We start from the raw sequence: 19,520 nt of genomic DNA, 5'->3' as shown, positions 1-19,520 counted from the left end.
ATTCACAGGCGTGCGTTACTCTGCGAGGAGGAAGCTTGTGTTTAGAGCTACCTGTACGGCGGGAGCAGCAGACAGAGCCTCGGTGAAGCAGATCATACACATATCGTCTGCATCCTGTTTCAGACAGCCGGTGTTCTTGTCGCAGCCGTGCAGACAAGGAAGGCAGGTCTCCTCGTTCTTCACTCCTCCACAGGGGTGTCCACAGGCGTGGGTCTTACTGCAGGCCAGTTTGGCGTACTCCTGAAGGAGGCAGCGAGAAAGAAGGTGGTCACATTTTAGAACAGTGGCAGAACTTATTCGTTACATCTTATTATAATGAAGGTCATACAGATAATCCACTAGAATATGTATATTACCAAACAGACTTGCATTGGTTAAAACACATTTTTCTGTGGTATTTGATAATTCCTCAGAAGGGAAAACACAACTCTTCACCTCCACCATGTAAGGACAAGGAGATGACACTTCTAACAATTCAGCATTAATATACACTTTTTTTTTTTGTTTCGCGACATGAAAACAAAACACAGAAGGTATTTTTAAGAATTCAGGTGTTAAAATTATCATATGCTACTGAAGAATTCTGTCCTTCTCTGTATCCTGCTAAAATGTTGTTTTTTTGTCTGTGTGACTCCGGCCATATAATCTTATTGACGGGCTCAGCGGACATGTTTTCCTTTTTGCTTCAGGGCAACTGCGCCAGGACGGTGGGAGCGAGAAAGGTTTCTCACCCACAGGTGTGGGAACCGCATGAGGGTTCTCAACCCCCGTGTTTTCGTCCTCTCCGCCCAGGTGTAATCAGTATTCTCACCCCCGCCCCAGGCTCTTAAAAGCCTAACTCGAAGGTTGCACGTGACGCATGCCCTGAACAGATTGGCTGGTGATGCCTGCATTGTGTATGTGTCTGTTGAAGCTTCGATAAATATTCCTGACGGAAGAACTCTTGTTTCACGACTTTATTCCAAGAGCAGCAAGAGAGAAAAAAACACAACAAAGGTTTTCTACCAAAGCAAACTACGCACAGACGGGACGGACAAATAAAAAAATTGTCCTTTGATGTTCAGTACCTGGCAGTCCGGATCCGAGCACACGCTGCCCACTGCAGACAGCTCCGTCCCATTTCTTGTCCCACAGAACCGGCAGGCGTCCGAGCTGCTGGAGGCTGGTTTGCCTAAAGAGGACAAAGCAAAAGAAAGTTCACATTCGACTTGCACTGGCGTGAGAATGCAGGATGCCACTAAAAGGAACAGTCAAACCTATCTTTGCTATGTTACCTGTGTGCTCTCTGAACTCCACCATGGCCTTCATTGTCTTCGAGTCGGCCAGAGCCATGAGCCAGAAGAGCTTGGTCCGCCCACAGCCTTCATGGAGATCCACCTTGATGGCTTCCTCTTCCTCCTTGAACACCTGAAGGAAGCGTGTAGAAAAAACACTGAATCGACTGGAGGAGGAAAAAAAATCCACAACCTGAAGAGGAACGGGTCAAAATATTTCCTTGTGCACTTTAATTATTCTCTGATGGGAGGGAAACCGTATTTAAATCCTACTTTTCCGTCTGACTTTTAGAGTTCGTCTCTTATTATTCAAATTCTGGTTATCACTGCTACTCATAACAATACTCCAATTACAATGTCTAATGGAAGCGTGAACTGGATCTGACCTGTCTCTGGTGAGACCGTGTTCGTCGGTGCAGGTGGAGGAAGCGGTCGCAGTCCGTGCAGAGGTTTCCACACATGTTGCACAAAATGATGGCCGCCGTCTCGCCGTCATCGTGGTTATCGCACATGGGCTGAGGATGGGAGATGAGAGGAGGAAGTCGTTTATCACCCTTCTGATAATCACATTCCCCCCGTGTAGCCGTGAGCCATTGATTTGTTTCTCACCATCTGCTTCTGCTGTCCATCTTTGCCCATCCAGCGACCAGACGAGAGCCGGTCCACATGATCCTGGTCCAGCACGCAGAGTGAAGCCAAGGCCAGCCACAGCTGAGACGTCCAACAACAAGGAATATAGGTTTAACAATGCCAGGAAACAACTTTTCTCAACAATAAGGTATAAAGGGTATCAAAAAAATTATCATAAAATACACTAAATTCATCTCACTGAATAATAAAAGCATTAATGTTGTGCCTGAAAGTTGAAATGACTGTACTCTCATTTATGGAAGTTAAACTACAACAGGAAATGACATATTAATAAACAGGAAAAATCTCTGTGTAACATAAATTTAATGGATTTCTACTGGGAGCAACAGTTAAGAAAATCTGTAAAAACAGAAGAAAAACACTCATCCAGGTTTAGATTGATTTTCATGCATTGTGATGGTCAATGTTTTAAATTCATTGTTCATTTTTAATGATCAGTGTGAGAGCTGTGAGCACTATTGCAGTCTAAATTGCACACACCCGTGTTGTTGCGATGCAGCGAACAGGAGAGCGATGCTCCTCCTCCATTTTGGTCAGCGCTATAATAGTCTCGGCGATTGCATTTTTGGTGACTCTGGACCAAGCATCGGAAAGGTGACCCTGAAAACAGCACACAGCCGTGTTAGAGGCTTTTCTCATCATGATCACATTCACACCAACAAACTAACAAAGAACTTACAGCTGCCATGTCTTTCACCAGCTTTATGATTATCTCTGCGATCTGAGGAGGAGTGGAGCCTTTCATCCACCAGTGACTCTCCCCTCTGCGGATGTAGCTGAGCAAAACAGAAACAAATATGTTTGGAATCGTCTGGAAGTGGCTGCTTTACACATATCTGGAGAGAATTGTGGTGTGATGAGTCAAACTCACCTGGAGTTAAAGATCATGGGCAGTGTGACGGTGGTGACCCCTTTGCCTGCAGCCATGCCGGCTGTGCCAGAGATGGTGGTGCCTTTGGCTTTCAGCTGCACAGTGAGTGCTTTGGCGATGCAGCCCAGGAACATGTCGAGGATGCCCAGTTTGTTCCAGTCCCCCTTCTCTGTGGAGTGAATGATGTCACTGATGTCTGCCGGCGGCAGAGCCTTCACTCCGATGATGCTGGCGAGACGCACGGGCGTCACCTCGGGGAGGACGCGTCTCAACAATGACGTCACCTGAGAAGAGATGAAGATGACGGGACGTTAATCTTTCAAAAGCATTGATCACACAAGCAGCAACATGTAAACACGTATATACTGTAGATGTAATCCAGCATGTTATCTGAACTGAACTAAAATCAGGGGAAACAAGATCTTTTGTGCAGATCGAGATGTGTGTATACCTTCTGATATTGGTGTGATTAATGAGATTTGCTAATGTATACTTGGATATGTGCAGACAGATTCGTGCCAATGCTGCCAACTCTCATGCATCGATTGAGACTCACACATTTCACTGTAAACTCAGGCTTTCACATCACACACACAATAAACAATGACTATTGAGTTTTTCAAATCAATACTGCTGACCCAATATGTGCCATACAGAAGCTTTGACTCCAAAAACAAATGTGATTCCATATTAATTGTAAATAAATGTGCTGGTTATCAAGGCCTATTTTAGAGCTCTCGACATGTTTTGTGTCTACAAGGTCCTGTGAATGTCTCCATCTTCGTTTACAGCCTCCACGTCAGGCACAAAAGAAATCTCTACTAAGTAATAACATTTTGTTTGCACTTGGATCACTGTCAGGTCTCTGTAGAAGACTTTCATTTTCCACGACCACATCAAGGCAGACAGTGGGCGGCACAAATTACTTTTAGATTTTACCTGGGCCTAAAATAATTTATTGGCTCCAAATCCACAACAAAATGGACAGTAAAACTTTACCACAACTAAAATAATGTTCCATATTTACAACCACTACTGCTTTTAGACATGCTGCTGAGGAGTGCAGCTTCCATTTTGTTTGATTTGACCTGTTCACAAGGACACGCAAGTATCTTTTGTGCATGTTGTGATGATTGCCAGAACAATGCAATACAAATAAGTGTCAGATGGTGGCAGTAGTGCAGCAAGCCACAAGCTCAAGGCAAGAAAATGTAAAGAGTGCAGAGAACTGGCAGTTTATCAATATGCATGCAAGCTTGGCATATACAAAATAAATAACATGGACTGTGTGATGAATAATGAAATTATATTGATATGAATTCCCACAAGGCAGCGTTGTGGGAAACTACTACTCTGCTCACAAGAAATCTTCACGGGGAACTCAAATATTGAGTGAGGTGTATTTTGTCTTTCAGGCTCGCCCACCTGTCTCTGTACTCGAGGAGAAGCCGTGTGCAGCAGAGAAAACAGGTCCTGCATGAGCGTGAGCTGCTGAGCGAGATACTGGCGGCCGACATTGGACCCACTGAGAGCCAGAACCATGGAGAGGAGCTCGAAGCAGTAAGCGTCTGAGGAGGCGTCGTCGTCACTCGGCTGCGAGTTGGCATTTTCTTTGCTGGAGATGGCGTGTTCCCACTCCTCCCTCACACGTGTGGCTTCCATACGAATGGCCTGGACGATGTGCGCGCAGACCTGGAGATGGATCACAATCACACGGTTAAATAAAGACTCGGGCCATGTTGTTTTATTCTAAAATGGAAGAATTTTTTTTTTACCTGTTTCTGAAGGTTGGTGAGTTTGCTCCGGCTGAAAATGATTCCCACCATGTGCTCTTTGAGGTCTGCATCCGATGGTGCCTTTTCACACACAAGCAAATAATAAAAATAATCAAGCAAAATGTTAGCTTCAAAGTTACTGATGATACTTTGGTTCTTTAATTAAAATGCATACCTTGTCCTCTCCCTCGGGCGATGACAGCAGGTTTTTCTCCTCCTGCTCTGGGGTTGGCTCTGCATCTCCCGAAATCAGCTTTCCGAAAACCTAAAAGACACAGAAACGCATGAATGGATGAAACGATGTCTATTTGCAGTCAAAGCTATGTTCTGCGACCAGACAATGGTAGCAAACAAAGATGTTGTCATTTAGCTGGGCGAACCTGAGATGTGATGAGGCGGAAAACTCTGAGGGTCTCAGCCTCACAGTTCTTCTGTTGGGCCATGCTGGCCGAGATTTGTCCAGGTATCTTGATGCTTTCACCGTCCTTCCACCCGAGGACCTTCACCTGACGCACCCTCAGGGTGTTTTCAGGCCCTTTCAGCTCTACCTTAATCACATGATGATCTCCTCCCGGTAGCTCACTCGTCACCCAGCCCATGTGGCGCGAGTCGAGGTCAACCTGTGATGGAAAGGCAGAAAAATGCAAGTTTTGCCTGATGTGCAAATATCGGTCTTACAGGGTCCTGCGATTGAAGTACAAGCAAGGTACCAATTGTCGGTGTTCAAATAATTTCATTCAGTATATAAATTCACCAACTGGATGCGTTTGTAAGCCAACTGAGTCAGAAAGTTGAGCAAAACAGTGCAGTGTGTCAGTTGTTTAAATAAGAAAGCCAGAGTGAAACGTTGTAGTTGCTTGTGTCTGTAAGTTGACTTGTTTACGGTAAAAATGAGTTAAATCAAATCCTGAAACAGATGATAATGATGATAAAGATGAATAAATAAAGGTAAAGGTTTTTCGACAAAAAGTAAGACTGATCAAATCTCATATGAGCAACCCCATTGTTTCTACATGATTTGTTTGATTAGTGTCAACATAATATTCAGGATGAACAAGGTCAGATGGGCATAATTAGATTAAAGAAGGCCACAGGACACCTGTCCTTCTGTTGAACTACTAGAGTAGTGATGTATTTAAACTTCAATCAGTGCTCAAATCATCAGAGATCATCCTGGTTAAACGACTTCCTTGTTTTCAGGTAAATGAATTTAAAACCAATAATCATCTATACCTGTTTGATTCTGCAGAGGTCCTCTATTGCTTTTCCACAAAGGAACGTCACCGATGTAACTTTGTTCTGTAGTGGAAATAGAGACATATTCAGTGACATACATCAGCAAACACTTTCATAGTCATCGTCATCTCTACAATCGATAGAACTGTATTGTTGTGAAAATATGACAAGGGTTTGTTTCCTAGGTTACTGTTACCGGTATTTAAAGTATAGACTGTATGCCTTCGTAAACAAATATGAGGATTGTGAAAAGGAACAACTATCTTATGTTATCCATTCTATAATTATTATCCCCCCAAACGTTGGCTTTCTGTTCCCTTTATACCCCGATGTCTCTGGAGTTGTCCACATGAACAGACGCCTTGGTGGCATTTATGCCCTTCACACAGCTGATGGTGATGCTTTTGGTCTTGTTCTTGTCTTCATCTCCAGACTCCCAGAAGGTTTCGGTGGAGCCGTCGGTTAGGCTGCCGATCATGGCGGGGCGGCTGGATGTCTTGATGTCTACGACACTGGTCAGGTCCTTCAAACAAGTAACCAGGCAGAGATCCTATAAAACGTAATTTTACATTAGCACATGGCAGATAAGTAGATAACAAATGTTTTGTGCTTGCTCTTGCTCCTGTTCATCAAAACCAAGTCGCTCTGGTGTCTACTTGTAAACAGAATCACAATAGTATTGATTATGTTTTCTTGCCTGGCTCATTGCTTCGTAACCAGACTGCACACTGATGTTGAAACTCTCCTCGCTGTCTCCATCATCCGACTTGGATAAGATATTGTTGATGTGATGGAAAACGTTGCTTTGGTGGAGAAACTGGTGGTCAGACTGCTTGAACTTGAGACTCCAGCACCTAGAATTTCATATCCATATATTAGTAAAAGCTTCAAAAGGGCATTAATAAAAAGAAAGAACAAACAAATGCAGTCCTATTTCATATATTCATATAAAAATTGGGCACTAGGAAGAACAAAAAGTACCTCAGTGCCATTTGTTGTAGTGAGCTACCACTGGGAAGTGACATCATGAGGTCTGAGATGGTCTGAAGGAGGCGGTGGAAGGTGTGAGGAAGAGGATGAGCTGCCTCTCCAGCAATAACGATGTCTGATAGAGGGTGTTCACAAACTCCAAGGTCTCGTTCCTGTGAGTTTTGAAAGTGTTCACACTCAGAAAATGCAGTGGGAAAGTAAAGGCACATGCTGTGCAACTGTAAACGACTCCTTACCTGTTCTACATTTTCTTTGTTCCCCTTGTTCTCATCGTCCTCTTCATCCTCGGGTTCAAACGGCGACGGTGTGAGAGATGCTACGAAATGCCACAGGATGTCGTGCAGAGAGGTGGTCTGGATCACGTTGCAGAGAAGCCAGTTGAAGGCCTGATGAGAGTGTACAGAGAAAATAACTTGTTATTTTTTCAGATACACAGAGGCACTATCAGAGCAAAGAAATGAACTAATCCAGCATAGCGGTAAAAGAATTGTGTTCAGCCTCGATAACTGCAATGTAAATAATCATTTCCGAAACACTAAGCTTAGGTTAGGAGGCATTGTCGTAGAACAGCTGTACCTCCATGGCAAACACCCTGCAGGCTGACTTCCTCAGTGCATGCTTCATGGCCACCTCCAGGCCCTCCAAGTCATGGTGCTGGATGACAAAAGCCAAGACAGGCCACTGGAAGTTTCTCTCCCCTTTACTGAGAGAGCCGTGGGCCGAGATGAGACGAGACAACTCTGGAGACGGGTGCCGTAGCAGGGATGAGCCCACCTCTGAAGAGGGTGAAATGAGTTGTGTCATGAATGATGCTGCAACTTCTATAGGAAGCCTTCAAAATTGTCTTTTCAACTGGTTGTACATTACCTGCATCGCCACTATGGACCCTTCGTCTGGGCACTGCTTTGACCCGAGCTGGAGAAGGCGAATGCTGCTTGTCATACTCCGAGGCTACGACAGAGTAAGACCTCTGAAACACTGTGCGCTTGGCGGTGTCGCTGTCTGTGATCGGGCTGGTCTCAAGACTAGAGGACAGGAAGGTCAGAAGACTGCAGTTTAACAACCAAATAATATTATCAAAGATATCAAACCACCTACTGAATAAAGTGTTCAGCAGTTAAGAGGAAGATGATTATGACAAAGTTAGGCCGATTTTTAGAAAAAAAAGGTGGTCGTTTTCAAAACGTATTCACCTAATAACCAGTGATGTGATAACCTGCTGATGTATCAAACATTAAAATTCTGATAAACAACTCTGGATTTTATGTAAAAATAGAAGGTGATGCTTTAAAAAAATAAGCAGCCAAAACACCACACTTGTGAGAGAAACTGTAGTGAATAGAACATGCTACCTTGGGGGCATTGACTTCATGTTGCTCTCTGGTTCCTCAAAAACATTGGGGCAGGCGTCAGGTGTGACTGAAATGTAGGGCGCAGGAACAGATGTCGAGCGCAAATACCTCATCTCATCTTGGAAGAGGTTGTCATCCTGGTAGCCCCCAAAGTTCTCAGTGTGTTGCCTGAGAGAAGAAAGAAGCGCAAGGAAGAGTGAAGTAAGACACGTCACTGGAAGCTGCGGCCCATTATTCACTGAGCATGTAAGTACCTTGCTAACGTCTGCAGGTAAAGGCAGCCCATCTTATTGGGTAGTTCCTCCGACACGCCCTCTTTCAGGCTGGGAAGCAGCTGGGAATGAAGGGGCCTCGGAGGATGGTGGCACAGCATGCTGGGCTCAGCTGCGCTGCTCAGGGACAGGAGGAATAATGCATTTGCCCGGATCACCTGGTGAGCCTCCATCGTGGGCAGAGCCCTGGGGGTCTTCACCTGCAGAGGTTTCTTCCTTGACTGCTTCACCTGGAAACAAGATGTACAGATTGGCTTTATTTTAAGTGACCTGTGAGGATTGTTTCTTTTTAAGTAAAAGAGGAATCAAACACTAGCCGTGCAAGGTCTTGCTACCTTTTCTCGGGCAGCAGTCTGCTTCTCCCTGAGGTATTTCTCCCGACATCGATCGCACACCAAGTACCAGGTGCTGCCTCCTATGCCTCCGTCTCCACAGTTTCCAGCCCAGCCACCACAGAAGTGACCTATGCTGTTGTAGCCTTGGCCTCCTGCGTAGCGACCGCAGCCTGCCAAGGTGTTACAAAGTAGGAGTATTGAGAACAGGCTCGATGACAGTAAATTACTTTTAAACCGTGTGTAAAGCAGGTCAGAGCACTTGCGTATTCGTACCTGGGTGAGCTTGTCTCATGTGGTAGGTGACAGGGTAAGGATGGGACTCCCCACACAGTTCACAGATGGTGTCCTTCTCTGGGCCCCCCATTGCAAGTTGAGCCATTTCTCCGAACAGGTTCCCTCTGGGACGCACCTCGGCCTTCTCCCTTTTCTTCTTTTCTTTCTTTGACTTTTTACCGTCTTTCTCGTGTTCCTTCTTTTTCAAGATGGCACTGGAGCCTGGGCTGGGGAAGATCATGTTCTGAGTTGCAGCCTTGATGGTGGCCATGGAAATGTCCTCCCAGAATGCTACCAAGTGCTGTAATGTTAATGGTAAGATTGACTTTGCCCTCATGGAGGGATGAGAAGTCATCTCGTAGGAAATGGAGTCTCCCTTTCCGTCCTCACACTTCTCAGGCAGCGGGGGTTCCTTCAGCATGGACAGAACCTTGTTTTTGTTTATGCTTCCCATTTTGGAGATGTCTGGGCCATGTGGGGCAATATTGAACATATTCAGTGCGGAGGAAATCTCTAAGGAGTGACGGTTCTTCAGCTTGCTCTCTTTCTCCTCAGCACCCTGTGCTCCAAGGGAGTTTCGGATGGGTGCATGTTCTTTGGTTAAGTCTGGATTAAACTTGAGGAACGAGGAGCAGGCCATGGCGTCGTGAACGATGCCCTCGTGCCACAGGAATGCTGCAAAGACTGCACGAGCACATTCGGCCACGGAGGGAGACATGGCCTGTTTGGCAGGCTCACTGACCTTTGACGTGCTCTCCCCTTTAAACAGAGGCCCAGATTTGTCCTTCTTAGGACGCGTGTGTCTACTGGAGGTTTTGCGGCTAACTTTGGGTGAAGAGCGACTCTCCAGTTCTTCTTTGACGGGGGCTTTGCCAATGCTGAAGTGCACCTTACACGAGCCCTCCTCAGCATTGCGGACCTCCGCGTTCTCATCGTTGACGTCCTCGTTGGAGAGGAGAGCACTAGAGGTGCAAACCTCCACCACTTCACTGTGGAGGTTCTCTTGCGTCACGTGCGGAGAAGGAACGCGGTTCTCAGCATTACTGATCACACCTTGATTTGGATCTTTTGGAGAAAGTTTAGGTTTCGGGGAGGTTGATCTGCCCCGAAGTGGCTCTGTAAGGGGAACTTTCTTCTTTCTGAGTGTGTCTGGGTCCAGAGTGTACGAGTCTGACTTCGATCTCTCCCTGGGAGGATCTAGCCGGGCTTTGGAGGAAGGGCTAAGTTTGGGTGGGAGGTTCTTGTCATGATGGGCTGAGGAGGAGTTCTGGGAGGAGGTGCTGGAGGGACTAGACCTGCCTGAAGATGATACCCCTTTTTGCTTTGGAGAGGAGGAGCGGGAGCCAGGATTTGGAGACTCGGCCCGATTTCCTGAGGTTCTCCCATCTGCTTTCAGCGCCTGCAGAGTGTTATGATTGGGTGAGTGGGAGCGGCTGTGGGAGTCAGACCTCAGCTTGGCCGTGTCTGATCGCAGGTTGAGCGATTCGCTAGCCGATAGCCCTCCCTCATTTGTCTTGATCCTGCCCTGTTCGGATGAGCGGCTTCCCCAGCTCTCCTGTTTGGCTGCGCGGTTCTCTTGACGGTGTTTGGAGCCTGGAGACATGGACCTTGCACCAGACATCACGTTCCCTCGTTCACCTAAAAATCAACAACACTCATAGTCACACAACATACGGGGGCATCATATGAGATCATATCATAAGAGTTGATATAACACTTAACTGAAGGGAAAGAAGAGAATGTAATGTAGAAAGAGATAGCAAAATGAAATGACAAGCAGAAAGACAACCAAAGTCCAAAAGATGAAAGATGTTACTTTGTAATGCAAATGACAACAGTGATTGGCTTATTTTGTTGAAAATGTGAAATTTCTGTACTTGTATGTCATTATTCACTGCTTTCTCTGACAAAATCTGATATGAATGATAATAGTGAGTGGACCATGGAAGTGCTAATGAAAGATGGATTACAGCCCAGTCCAGAGACCGCTCTTATAATGCTTGATCAAGGCTTGATTCTAAGCTAGGAACTAGTGTATTAACTGCAAAAATACCAAAGTTCTGAACATTATCTTTGTTTCAACCTCAATTATGTTGAGACAGGCCTGCCTCAAGTCATTAGAATCTTATCACTAACACAAGAAGCCCACAAAGCTTTTTATCCTCCACAGAGAACAATGACCTCGAACCCACCCTCTGATCGGTCTGAGGGATTCATGCATGCTGCGACTACCCACCCTTTTGCCTCAGAGCGAGAGATGAGAGAGCAGTACCATGCCCAGCCACGGACACACTGCTTTTGTGCACACGCTCGCGAGAAGCAAGGCTGCGTGATGAACCATCTACAGCGGAAAACAGTGAAGCAGGTAAACAAACGTGACATGGAATGCAAGGAGGCCACCACAGAGAGAGAAGGAAAGAAAGAAAGAAAGCACAGAGAGGCAAATGAGGTCAAGTCAAGGAGGCGAAAGAAGGAAAAGAACAATATGTTGGGAAGACACACAGATAGGAGGCAGACATGGGGAGAGAGAGAGCGAGCAAAAGAGAGAGAGCGAGAGAGACACTTCAAGAGGAGGAAACAAAATTATAGAGCCCAATTAGTGTTATGAAGAAAAAAAACTAATTTGGTTAAACATTTAAATAATTTATGCCTCCATGTTGTTGAGGATGAATAGCCACAACTCTTCCCAAAAAACAAAACAATAACTACTGAAAGTCAGAGGTGTGGTACTAATATCAAAAAAGCAATGACTTGCCAGTAATCTGAAATTACATTGTGATCAATAAGTCGGGCATAAAAAAAGTGTTGTTTTTTTTCCTTCATGACACCTCTAAGACTCCATGAGAAACAAGAAAATTAAGAAAGTAGACAGAAATTCCCAATGCAGAAAAACAGACTGAAAGGAAATAAAAGTGCTACACATCCTGAAAAAAACGTGCTGATACATTTTGTATTTTGGATCCAGGTGAAACACAACGTCTTGTAACTTATACTTCTATTTTTATTTGAATCGTCCCCCTGAATTATTCAAAAGGGAACACATGTTATATCTGTTAACGACTGATATGAAATTATTGCTATTTTTAGTAGCTCACTGCGACAAAAGACACGTAAACTATGAACAAACACTTGTCCAAACTATTGTTGTTGACACTGGCAGTGAAACTCTGGGCTGGTTGAGGTGGAAAATGAAACAAATCGTTAATCAAAGATGGAGAATGCAGATCTATAATTAAAGAAGCAATGAAGAAGATGAAAAAGAAAGTAAGAGGCACACTGAGCAAGCAGAGCAAGCAAAAGAATTTGTAACTCAGTCTATTTCTTGAGCTCACGGCACAAACATCCAAATCTATTTGAATATCGAGAAGTTTGAAATCTTGTTGTGAAAAACAAGTGAAAATACCCATGATTACTTCTTGAAGGTAGTCACTTGATTCATTTTGGTAGACAAGATTTAAACATGAGCTAAGAGACGTGCTGGCTTGTTAGGGATATTTCTGCACTGGAAGGACATAACTTTAGTGTTATGTGTCACACATGACTGCTGCACCATATCCCCATGAGATACAGAATACAGACAACAAAAAAAAAAGTTGAAAGTAATAGGATCAACACCTGTGCAAGCAAGCGCTGTCAGAAAGCAGGACAGACTTACTCAGAAGCTGTGGTTGTGCCTGAGACAGTTGGGAGGGGGATTGTCCAAACACAAATGGGCTGTGGACAAGGGAGGAGGAGGAGGGAGGTTGGGCAGCTTGCTCATATACGGAGGAGGAGGGAGCTGCTGAGAGGAAGGGCCCAGACTGAATGGAATTCAGTATGGCACTCAACCGGTCACCTGCAAACATGGAGACAGAGGAATGGGAAAAACTACAGCTTATACTACGGTTTGAGGATTCCAGAGGGGGGGGGGTGGGGGGGGTGAAGATCATTCAGTTCATTTCCGATGAATTGTTTAGTCATCTGACACATTACAATAGATGTACAGAATGGGAGGAGCGATTATGAGCATCCAGGATCTTAAGAGGTGCGGAGAGAAAAGTTCTCACTGGTCCAGTTCGTTTCATGCTTCCACAAGAATGCATCGTGCTGCACTAAATACAACACAATGCATGCGGGACAATTGTGGCAGGATTGTTTTATACCAGCTGAAAACTTATTGACAGCTTATATAAATGTATAAAGATGTGAAAACGACAGCAAAAATGCTTCCGTCTTTGGTATTAGTTGGGGGGAAAAAACTGAGACAGCGCTTCTAAAGTCCATCAAGTCCTGCGTACAGCTCCTTGGTTCGTGCTGTGGTGAGACTTCAAATGAAACGCACCAGAGTAGATTCACAAGCATACCAGGAACCTATTATTAATCCAACTCAGTTTGTCTGGTACACGCCGTTGTGTAGGTGGCAGCAATCATCCCAGGGTTAGTTTTTCTTTTTTTTTTAACCAGACAAACTTGACAAGTTTAACCACATTCTTTACCACTCTTCACTATTAAACTTCACTTAAACTTGAAATATGTAACAACAAGCAGCTATGACTTTGCTACAGTTCCAGTTTCTAGCCCATAGTACCAGTGTCTCCTCCAATTATGTAAATCTATTTGTAGAAAAGGCATGATGGGGGGGGTGAAGGTGTTTATATCAAGAGATTCTTTAGAAATCCTCAATGTTTTCTTCAATAGCACATAAAGTCTTCCATCAAAACGTAGCGTATGTACAAAGCCAAATCGTTAAAGAATTGCTCAAAGGTTGTAATCCGACACAGGAAGCCACAGGATTCAGATAACCAATCATTTGACCAACAGTTTAACTAAATCACACCGAACCAATCAACAGGACAACATGAGTCGTTAGGAAACTTGTTTCTGGCACAACATTTAGTCACTAGATCATTTATCCTAAATTTGACACCAACCACTGCATTTATCTTCTTCACAGCCTCTCATAAAACAATAGTCAACAATGTCTCCAGCATTGCAGGAGACATATTTAAGTTGAAGGTTGAGTGAGGGCATAAATACAAACTTTGTCTGCAGAATGGAAACAGGATGATCAACATTGTTATCAGTATAACTGAGATCTGCTTGATCAGCAAATAATATTACTTCCCTACAAGTTCACAGGGCAAACCACCACTGGTACACACTCAGTAACAGTGTTACAGTAGCTAGAGGCTCATTAACTCAAATAAACCAGGGTATTAAGTAGTAGAAAAAAAATAGGGGATAGACATAAAAAGGCTCAAGTTAAAACAAACAAGAAGCTTTTACGCCAGCACATAATCGCCCTTCTGTGACACTAAAAAGAAAGAAGAACACATCCATTGCTACAACTCCAACCTTGTTATTCCCTCTCTTAATACCATCAATAAGCAATGAGGTATTTAATTCAATTAGACTCCAAATATTTACCAATTGGACTGAGACAGCAATCACAATGCAGAAGGTTTGAGAAAGCGTCTGACCACCACAAGGCAAGAAGATTCATCTACAGTCTTACTTTCCTTTGGGCGAACAGAATAATTGAAGTGTTAAAAGCAAGATAAAGGGAATCAGATGTTTATTTTAACTGACAAAGACACAATATAACTGCATGTAATTAAAAAACAAGTTGCAGCAATTATCTCGACCCTTGGAGTGATCATTGCTTTAGTTCTGCACTGTGCGATCAACATACATATTAGCCTTTATATAACGAGGCACAACAGCCCGACTCCGCAACCTATTATGAAAGAAAACCAGGATGAATATTCAGGTACAAAGGCACACGTTCAATGTTCTGGCAACCATAGTTCTGGTATGGCAGAATTTATGAATTCAGCCAGGTTACATTCTATATAACCAATTAAAAAAAACTGCGCTTAAGTGAAAGATCAAATGTTTTCAAAGGGGTTAAATAAACATGGGGCACGGGGGCAGGGCGGGGTTTTCAAAGCCAGTTTCCACCCAAAACTGGACACAAAGCCCACAGTAATCCGAATGACCAGAAGCAGACTGACTGGCCCATGCGTGCAGACATATGCCTGACATGGCTGAGATGTTAGGCATAAAGTCACAGCAAGAAAGAGCATGCAGAAAAACAAAAATAGATGACAGATGGGACCTGCGAATCTGAAGACTCATAGTGAATCATGTATACTCCACAAAACATCGGTTATATAGATAATGGATCGTTTTAATTTCATCTTATTTTGTAAAAGAGAAAAATTACACTCCCTAGGAAAATATATGGATAACTGAGGATTAGTATTTAGTATTGAGTATGTCTCATACAGTGGGCTGCGAGGTGTAGCTAAAGCAAGGAATGATGAAGGTAAGGGAAAGAGAGAAGTTAAAGATGGAGTAGAATTACAAGTATTATTGAGCAGTCTCGATTTAAAGCTAAAGATTAGAGACACAGAAATAAGTGGACATCAACAGCAGCAGATATACAGGATATACAAACTAGTACATTTGTCTTGTGTTGAAATGAACTGTCAACCACGATGAGCCCACCTTTGTTGTTGGAGATGCCATAGTCAAAGCCTTGTGCCCCATTAGAAGTAGTGGCTTTGTTGAAGGCCTGTACGGAGAAAGGACTGGGTGGTGGGGTTTGGTTCCCGTGGTCGAGCACTGCTTGCTCTGCAAAAGCAATTTGGATGATGCAGTCACAATAAAAGACTTCTATTTTTAATCCAGCTTCGACATGGAGGTCCAGCTGCATCTTACCGTCATCATGACGAAGGTACTGATTTCCACCGCGGTCTCTGGCCAATGACCAGGCCTCTCCCTCATCGCTCTCGCAAAACTCCACGACACTGTTTTTATCCAGCTGCACCCAGGTGCCATCTGAGTTTACCACCTGATACACAAACAATACTCTTTATCCACACCTCCACACAGCCGCCACACAAAAACACATTGTCAGTCTCCAATTATCAGAAGCATTGGAAGCCGTTTCCGACACAGAATTCATTACCGCACATACAATAACATAACAAACCATTCTACAAAGATCATTGACATGCAAGCATTCAGCTTTATCTGATTAACACATTGAAAAAAAAATTAAATGTACACAGCAGTAGATCACATGGTATTGATTGTATATATCAGCAGGCACCGCTGGACAAAACCCATGTAGCTGAAATTTGAAAAAATAAAAAACTTACTCTAAGAAAGGGGTAGCTTAGTGAAAGGTAAATGCATGAAGTTGTGTTTTCTCAACTCCCTGAAATATTATCATTTTGGGAAAACAGACACAGATGGAAGTATTAGTAAGTGCAGGCCGCATCTCCCAGATCCACACAGGGCATTGAAGTACAGGCTCAGGAAACCAGTGAACAGCATGACACACCACAGCAGCCAAAGACAGGTTCAGAACCAAAACGGGGGAGGCTCCACAACACCATAACTCAGATGTTCAAAGTGTACTGACAAGAGTTGTTACGAGTGCAAGAAAGGAAGAGTGAAGAAAAAAAACAAAACACCAGCATTGTGAGATCAGACTTCCACTGATTGTGACACCCTGAAACTGCAGTGGATTTACAGACAAACTGAAATTAGTAAGCACGCAAAAAAGGCTGCAGCCACGGCAGTTGATAAGACCTCGACAAGTGTGAAGGTAAGAGAACACACACCCACACCCAGAAGCAGATGATGTATTCCCCTTTGAAAGAGAGGTTCAATTTTAAGGCCAAAATCTAGAAATATCGGCTATCGTACATTAATAAACAGACTAAATTATTCAACTCAAACCACAAAAGCAAAACAACAAAAACAAAAAAAAAAACAACAACAGTGCATTATTTGGGGTGAGTGCGTACCTCGCCTATGGCCTTGACCTTGTTGCCAAGTACTAACATTCCAATGGGGATACCCCTAAGGTTTGGACAGCTTCTGATGTTGTGACCAGAGGGGCCGGTCTTCACTACCTTATAAAGCCCCGGGCCGCCGCCCTGCCCTGCCCTGCTCTGCACCCGAATGGGGGCCTCGTGGGAAGGGCAGCTGCTCACCTCCTTTACGTTCTCCTCCGACTGGCCCCTGACCTCCTGCAAGAGTTAAGAGGATGAATTAGAATCAGTGTCCAGCTACAAAGAAGCGTCCAAAGAATATTTGAGTCCAGCTCACGCCTCAGACTACTGAGGGATATCAGAGGGAAATTCCAAACGTTAGCAGACTAACAGGGACTTACACTGCAGTCGTATCTCTGTTGCGGGAAGGTTACATAAAAAAAAGGATGAAGACTGTGTCTTGAACTGGAGATGTTCTCATGTGTGGTCTTTAAGGTTTTAAACGAATAGATTTTAGAAACAAATGCATTCCGTTTCTGGCTGACACCCAAGACATTATAACCACTCACGCATCTGCCAATTAAATCTAAACATACAGGCAGCAGGTTACGGTAACTTAGCTGAGCAGAAAGCCTGGAACAGTATCTTTAACAATAAGTAATATGTAAAAACTGAACTTTTTGCCCCCATATCTTCAAAATGCAAACAGCTTTGGATGTTTTCTGACAGTTCCAGATTGAAGTCGGCTCAATAGATGTGAAATTATTCCATTTAACAACACAGTGATGCAGCCATTAACAAAACCAGCAGACAATGAACTCCCTCAAAGATATTTACTTATTTCTATACAATCTAAAGGGAGGCATGCTGTGACACGAATAAAGAAAGAGAGACCTCATGCAATAGATTTAACATTAGTGTCTTCAACCCCATGCAACATACAAGCTCAAAGAATAACTAGTGAAGATCGTTACAGGTGGTTTCTGCAGCAATGGCGGAGCCGCTGACATACCATATGAACACTGTACACACAACCATGCAACTACATTTTTACATCCTGTGCCTGAAGTAAAACGCTCTCGGAAGAGTACAAAGTGACACAAAGTGGGTCGACAAGACAAGTGGAATAACAAGACGATCAGCACGGGGCCAGTCAAACTATTTCTCCCTCCTCCATACGACTCACCTGTGGCGGGAATATAGTTAAGGGGGTCCACGACAAAAAGCCGATATCCCTGACTCCTTGGCTAGCATTAAAGACATTCTGAGCAACACATTGTGAGACAGTCAAGAAACAGTAGACAACTCACAGGGAAAGAGAAAAAAGGAAGGGGAAGGTGTTGACATATTTTTTTGGAAGAAATAAAATCAGCTCGACTCGTCCGGTTTTTCCCAGGACAAGTTATTTGAGACAGTGAATAGAGGAAGACAGATTTTGACAGATTGGCCAGTTAGTGAAGGAGCACTGATAAAAGAAGCCGTGAGGATTTTGACCACATTTAAATCAAGTGAGAATTGAAAATGATTTAGAAAAACAAACAAAAAAACCCAAACATTTAGTGAGGTATTTACAGGTTTACCTCAAACGCCTAAGAGTGCTTCTTTAAAATCCAGGACCAAATGACTTGAGAAATAAAGCAAATACATACTTGAAGGAAAAAATAAAACACTTCCAAAAAAATTCCCCCGCTCTGATGATGTAGTGTGTCATGCTGTTCGGACAGAGACCTTACATGGAAGCCTCTTAGCACCTAAAGCGTCCCAATGCAGAGGTGGAACTGAGAATAGAGGTGCAATTCTCCACTCAAACCTTCCGTGGACCACTCATTGCTTCATGACAGAAACCCCCCCATCATGTGCTCATTTGATCGAGTTTATTTCTTCAATTTATGCTCTCATTTAATTATTTTTTTAAATTCGATTCTGTTGCAGATTATGGCGGTTTATATGGCATGAAGCAATATCTGGAACAACCCATAGAATCACATGCCGCTGTGTGCAACAGTTTATGAATAGGGATTGAGAAGGGAAATGAAGACTCAGGAGTGTAAAAAATAAACCAACTTCAAGATAAAATACAATTTCTCCTCGACTGCAAATGTCCTTATCTGTCAATCCCTGCATTGGGGTTCACTTTAATGCAACCAGATATATGCTACCCAGCCAAGTGAGCATTTCAGAGTGTCGAGCTTAAAACACGATGACTTCAAATATACATTTTTTTGCCTTCAAACATGAGTTATTGCATGCAGACTCCCAGCGGCTGTTCCTCTGCTCGGTGTGTTAGTGAAGGTGTCTTACTCAGTGTTGCTTAGATTGCTATTACATGCAGGAGAAAATCCCGGCAGTTGTATTTTGATGATTTACCATGCTTCAAGGACTTTTGGGGAGTGGGTGCAAAGCACAAGTAAGTCCTTGAAAACTCATTGTTACTAAACAACACAGATGAGCTCCTCCCCAGATGAGCAGTGCAGAGGCCACTTATCATTAACCCGAGTCAGACCACTCTGGGTGCCTTCTACTTACGTCAGCTGAGACCAGTAGGCTCCTGCCCAGGTGCTGGTTAAAAGAGAGGCACCAGGCTTCAGTGTACCCATTCATGCTGGGAACATACTTCTTTACTGTTTCATCATTGAGCCTGAGCCACACACCATCATCATTGTGGATCTAAGGGAAAACAAGCAACAGAGCAAAGCACGGCCATGCCACCCTGTTACTAAGGAAA

General features: G+C 43.8%; 1 protein-coding gene across 8 annotated transcripts in view; it reads right to left on the bottom strand.

The window, feature by feature from the left end:
* Nucleotides 1-19,520, bottom strand: part of mycbp2 (MYC binding protein 2) — a 67,896-nt gene that overhangs the window by 4,440 nt on the left and 43,936 nt on the right. For 2 of the 8 annotated variants that reach the window (XM_080479177.1, XM_080479178.1), the window contains exons 51-78: nt 19,322-19,462; nt 16,829-17,053; nt 15,732-15,864; nt 15,519-15,644; nt 12,685-12,864; nt 9,030-10,667; nt 8,757-8,926; nt 8,404-8,651; nt 8,150-8,317; nt 7,665-7,822; nt 7,374-7,573; nt 7,034-7,183; nt 6,789-6,949; nt 6,505-6,661; nt 6,133-6,357; nt 5,805-5,870; nt 4,952-5,191; nt 4,747-4,836; nt 4,572-4,652; nt 4,222-4,488; nt 2,797-3,080; nt 2,605-2,701; nt 2,406-2,525; nt 1,884-1,985; nt 1,661-1,789; nt 1,275-1,407; nt 1,068-1,171; nt 52-240 (exon numbers count right to left, since the gene is read on the bottom strand). In XM_080479177.1, coding sequence (XP_080335303.1) covers nt 52-240; nt 1,068-1,171; nt 1,275-1,407; nt 1,661-1,789; nt 1,884-1,985; nt 2,406-2,525; nt 2,605-2,701; nt 2,797-3,080; nt 4,222-4,488; nt 4,572-4,652; nt 4,747-4,836; nt 4,952-5,191; nt 5,805-5,870; nt 6,133-6,357; nt 6,505-6,661; nt 6,789-6,949; nt 7,034-7,183; nt 7,374-7,573; nt 7,665-7,822; nt 8,150-8,317; nt 8,404-8,651; nt 8,757-8,926; nt 9,030-10,667; nt 12,685-12,864; nt 15,519-15,644; nt 15,732-15,864; nt 16,829-17,053; nt 19,322-19,462 — 5,982 coding nt within the window. The remainder of the gene's footprint in view (nt 1-51; nt 241-1,067; nt 1,172-1,274; nt 1,408-1,660; nt 1,790-1,883; nt 1,986-2,405; nt 2,526-2,604; nt 2,702-2,796; nt 3,081-4,221; nt 4,489-4,571; nt 4,653-4,746; nt 4,837-4,951; nt 5,192-5,804; nt 5,871-6,132; nt 6,358-6,504; nt 6,662-6,788; nt 6,950-7,033; nt 7,184-7,373; nt 7,574-7,664; nt 7,823-8,149; nt 8,318-8,403; nt 8,652-8,756; nt 8,927-9,029; nt 10,668-12,684; nt 12,865-15,518; nt 15,645-15,731; nt 15,865-16,828; nt 17,054-19,321; nt 19,463-19,520) is intronic. The other 6 variants (XM_080479181.1, XM_080479182.1, XM_080479179.1 and 3 more) reach the window with 5 other exon arrangements.

Source organism: Lipophrys pholis, assembly GCF_963383615.2.
Source record: "Lipophrys pholis genome assembly, chromosome: 13".
Taxonomy (NCBI): Eukaryota; Metazoa; Chordata; class Actinopteri; order Blenniiformes; family Blenniidae; genus Lipophrys; species Lipophrys pholis.
This window is presented reverse-complemented; position numbering and strand designations above follow the sequence as displayed.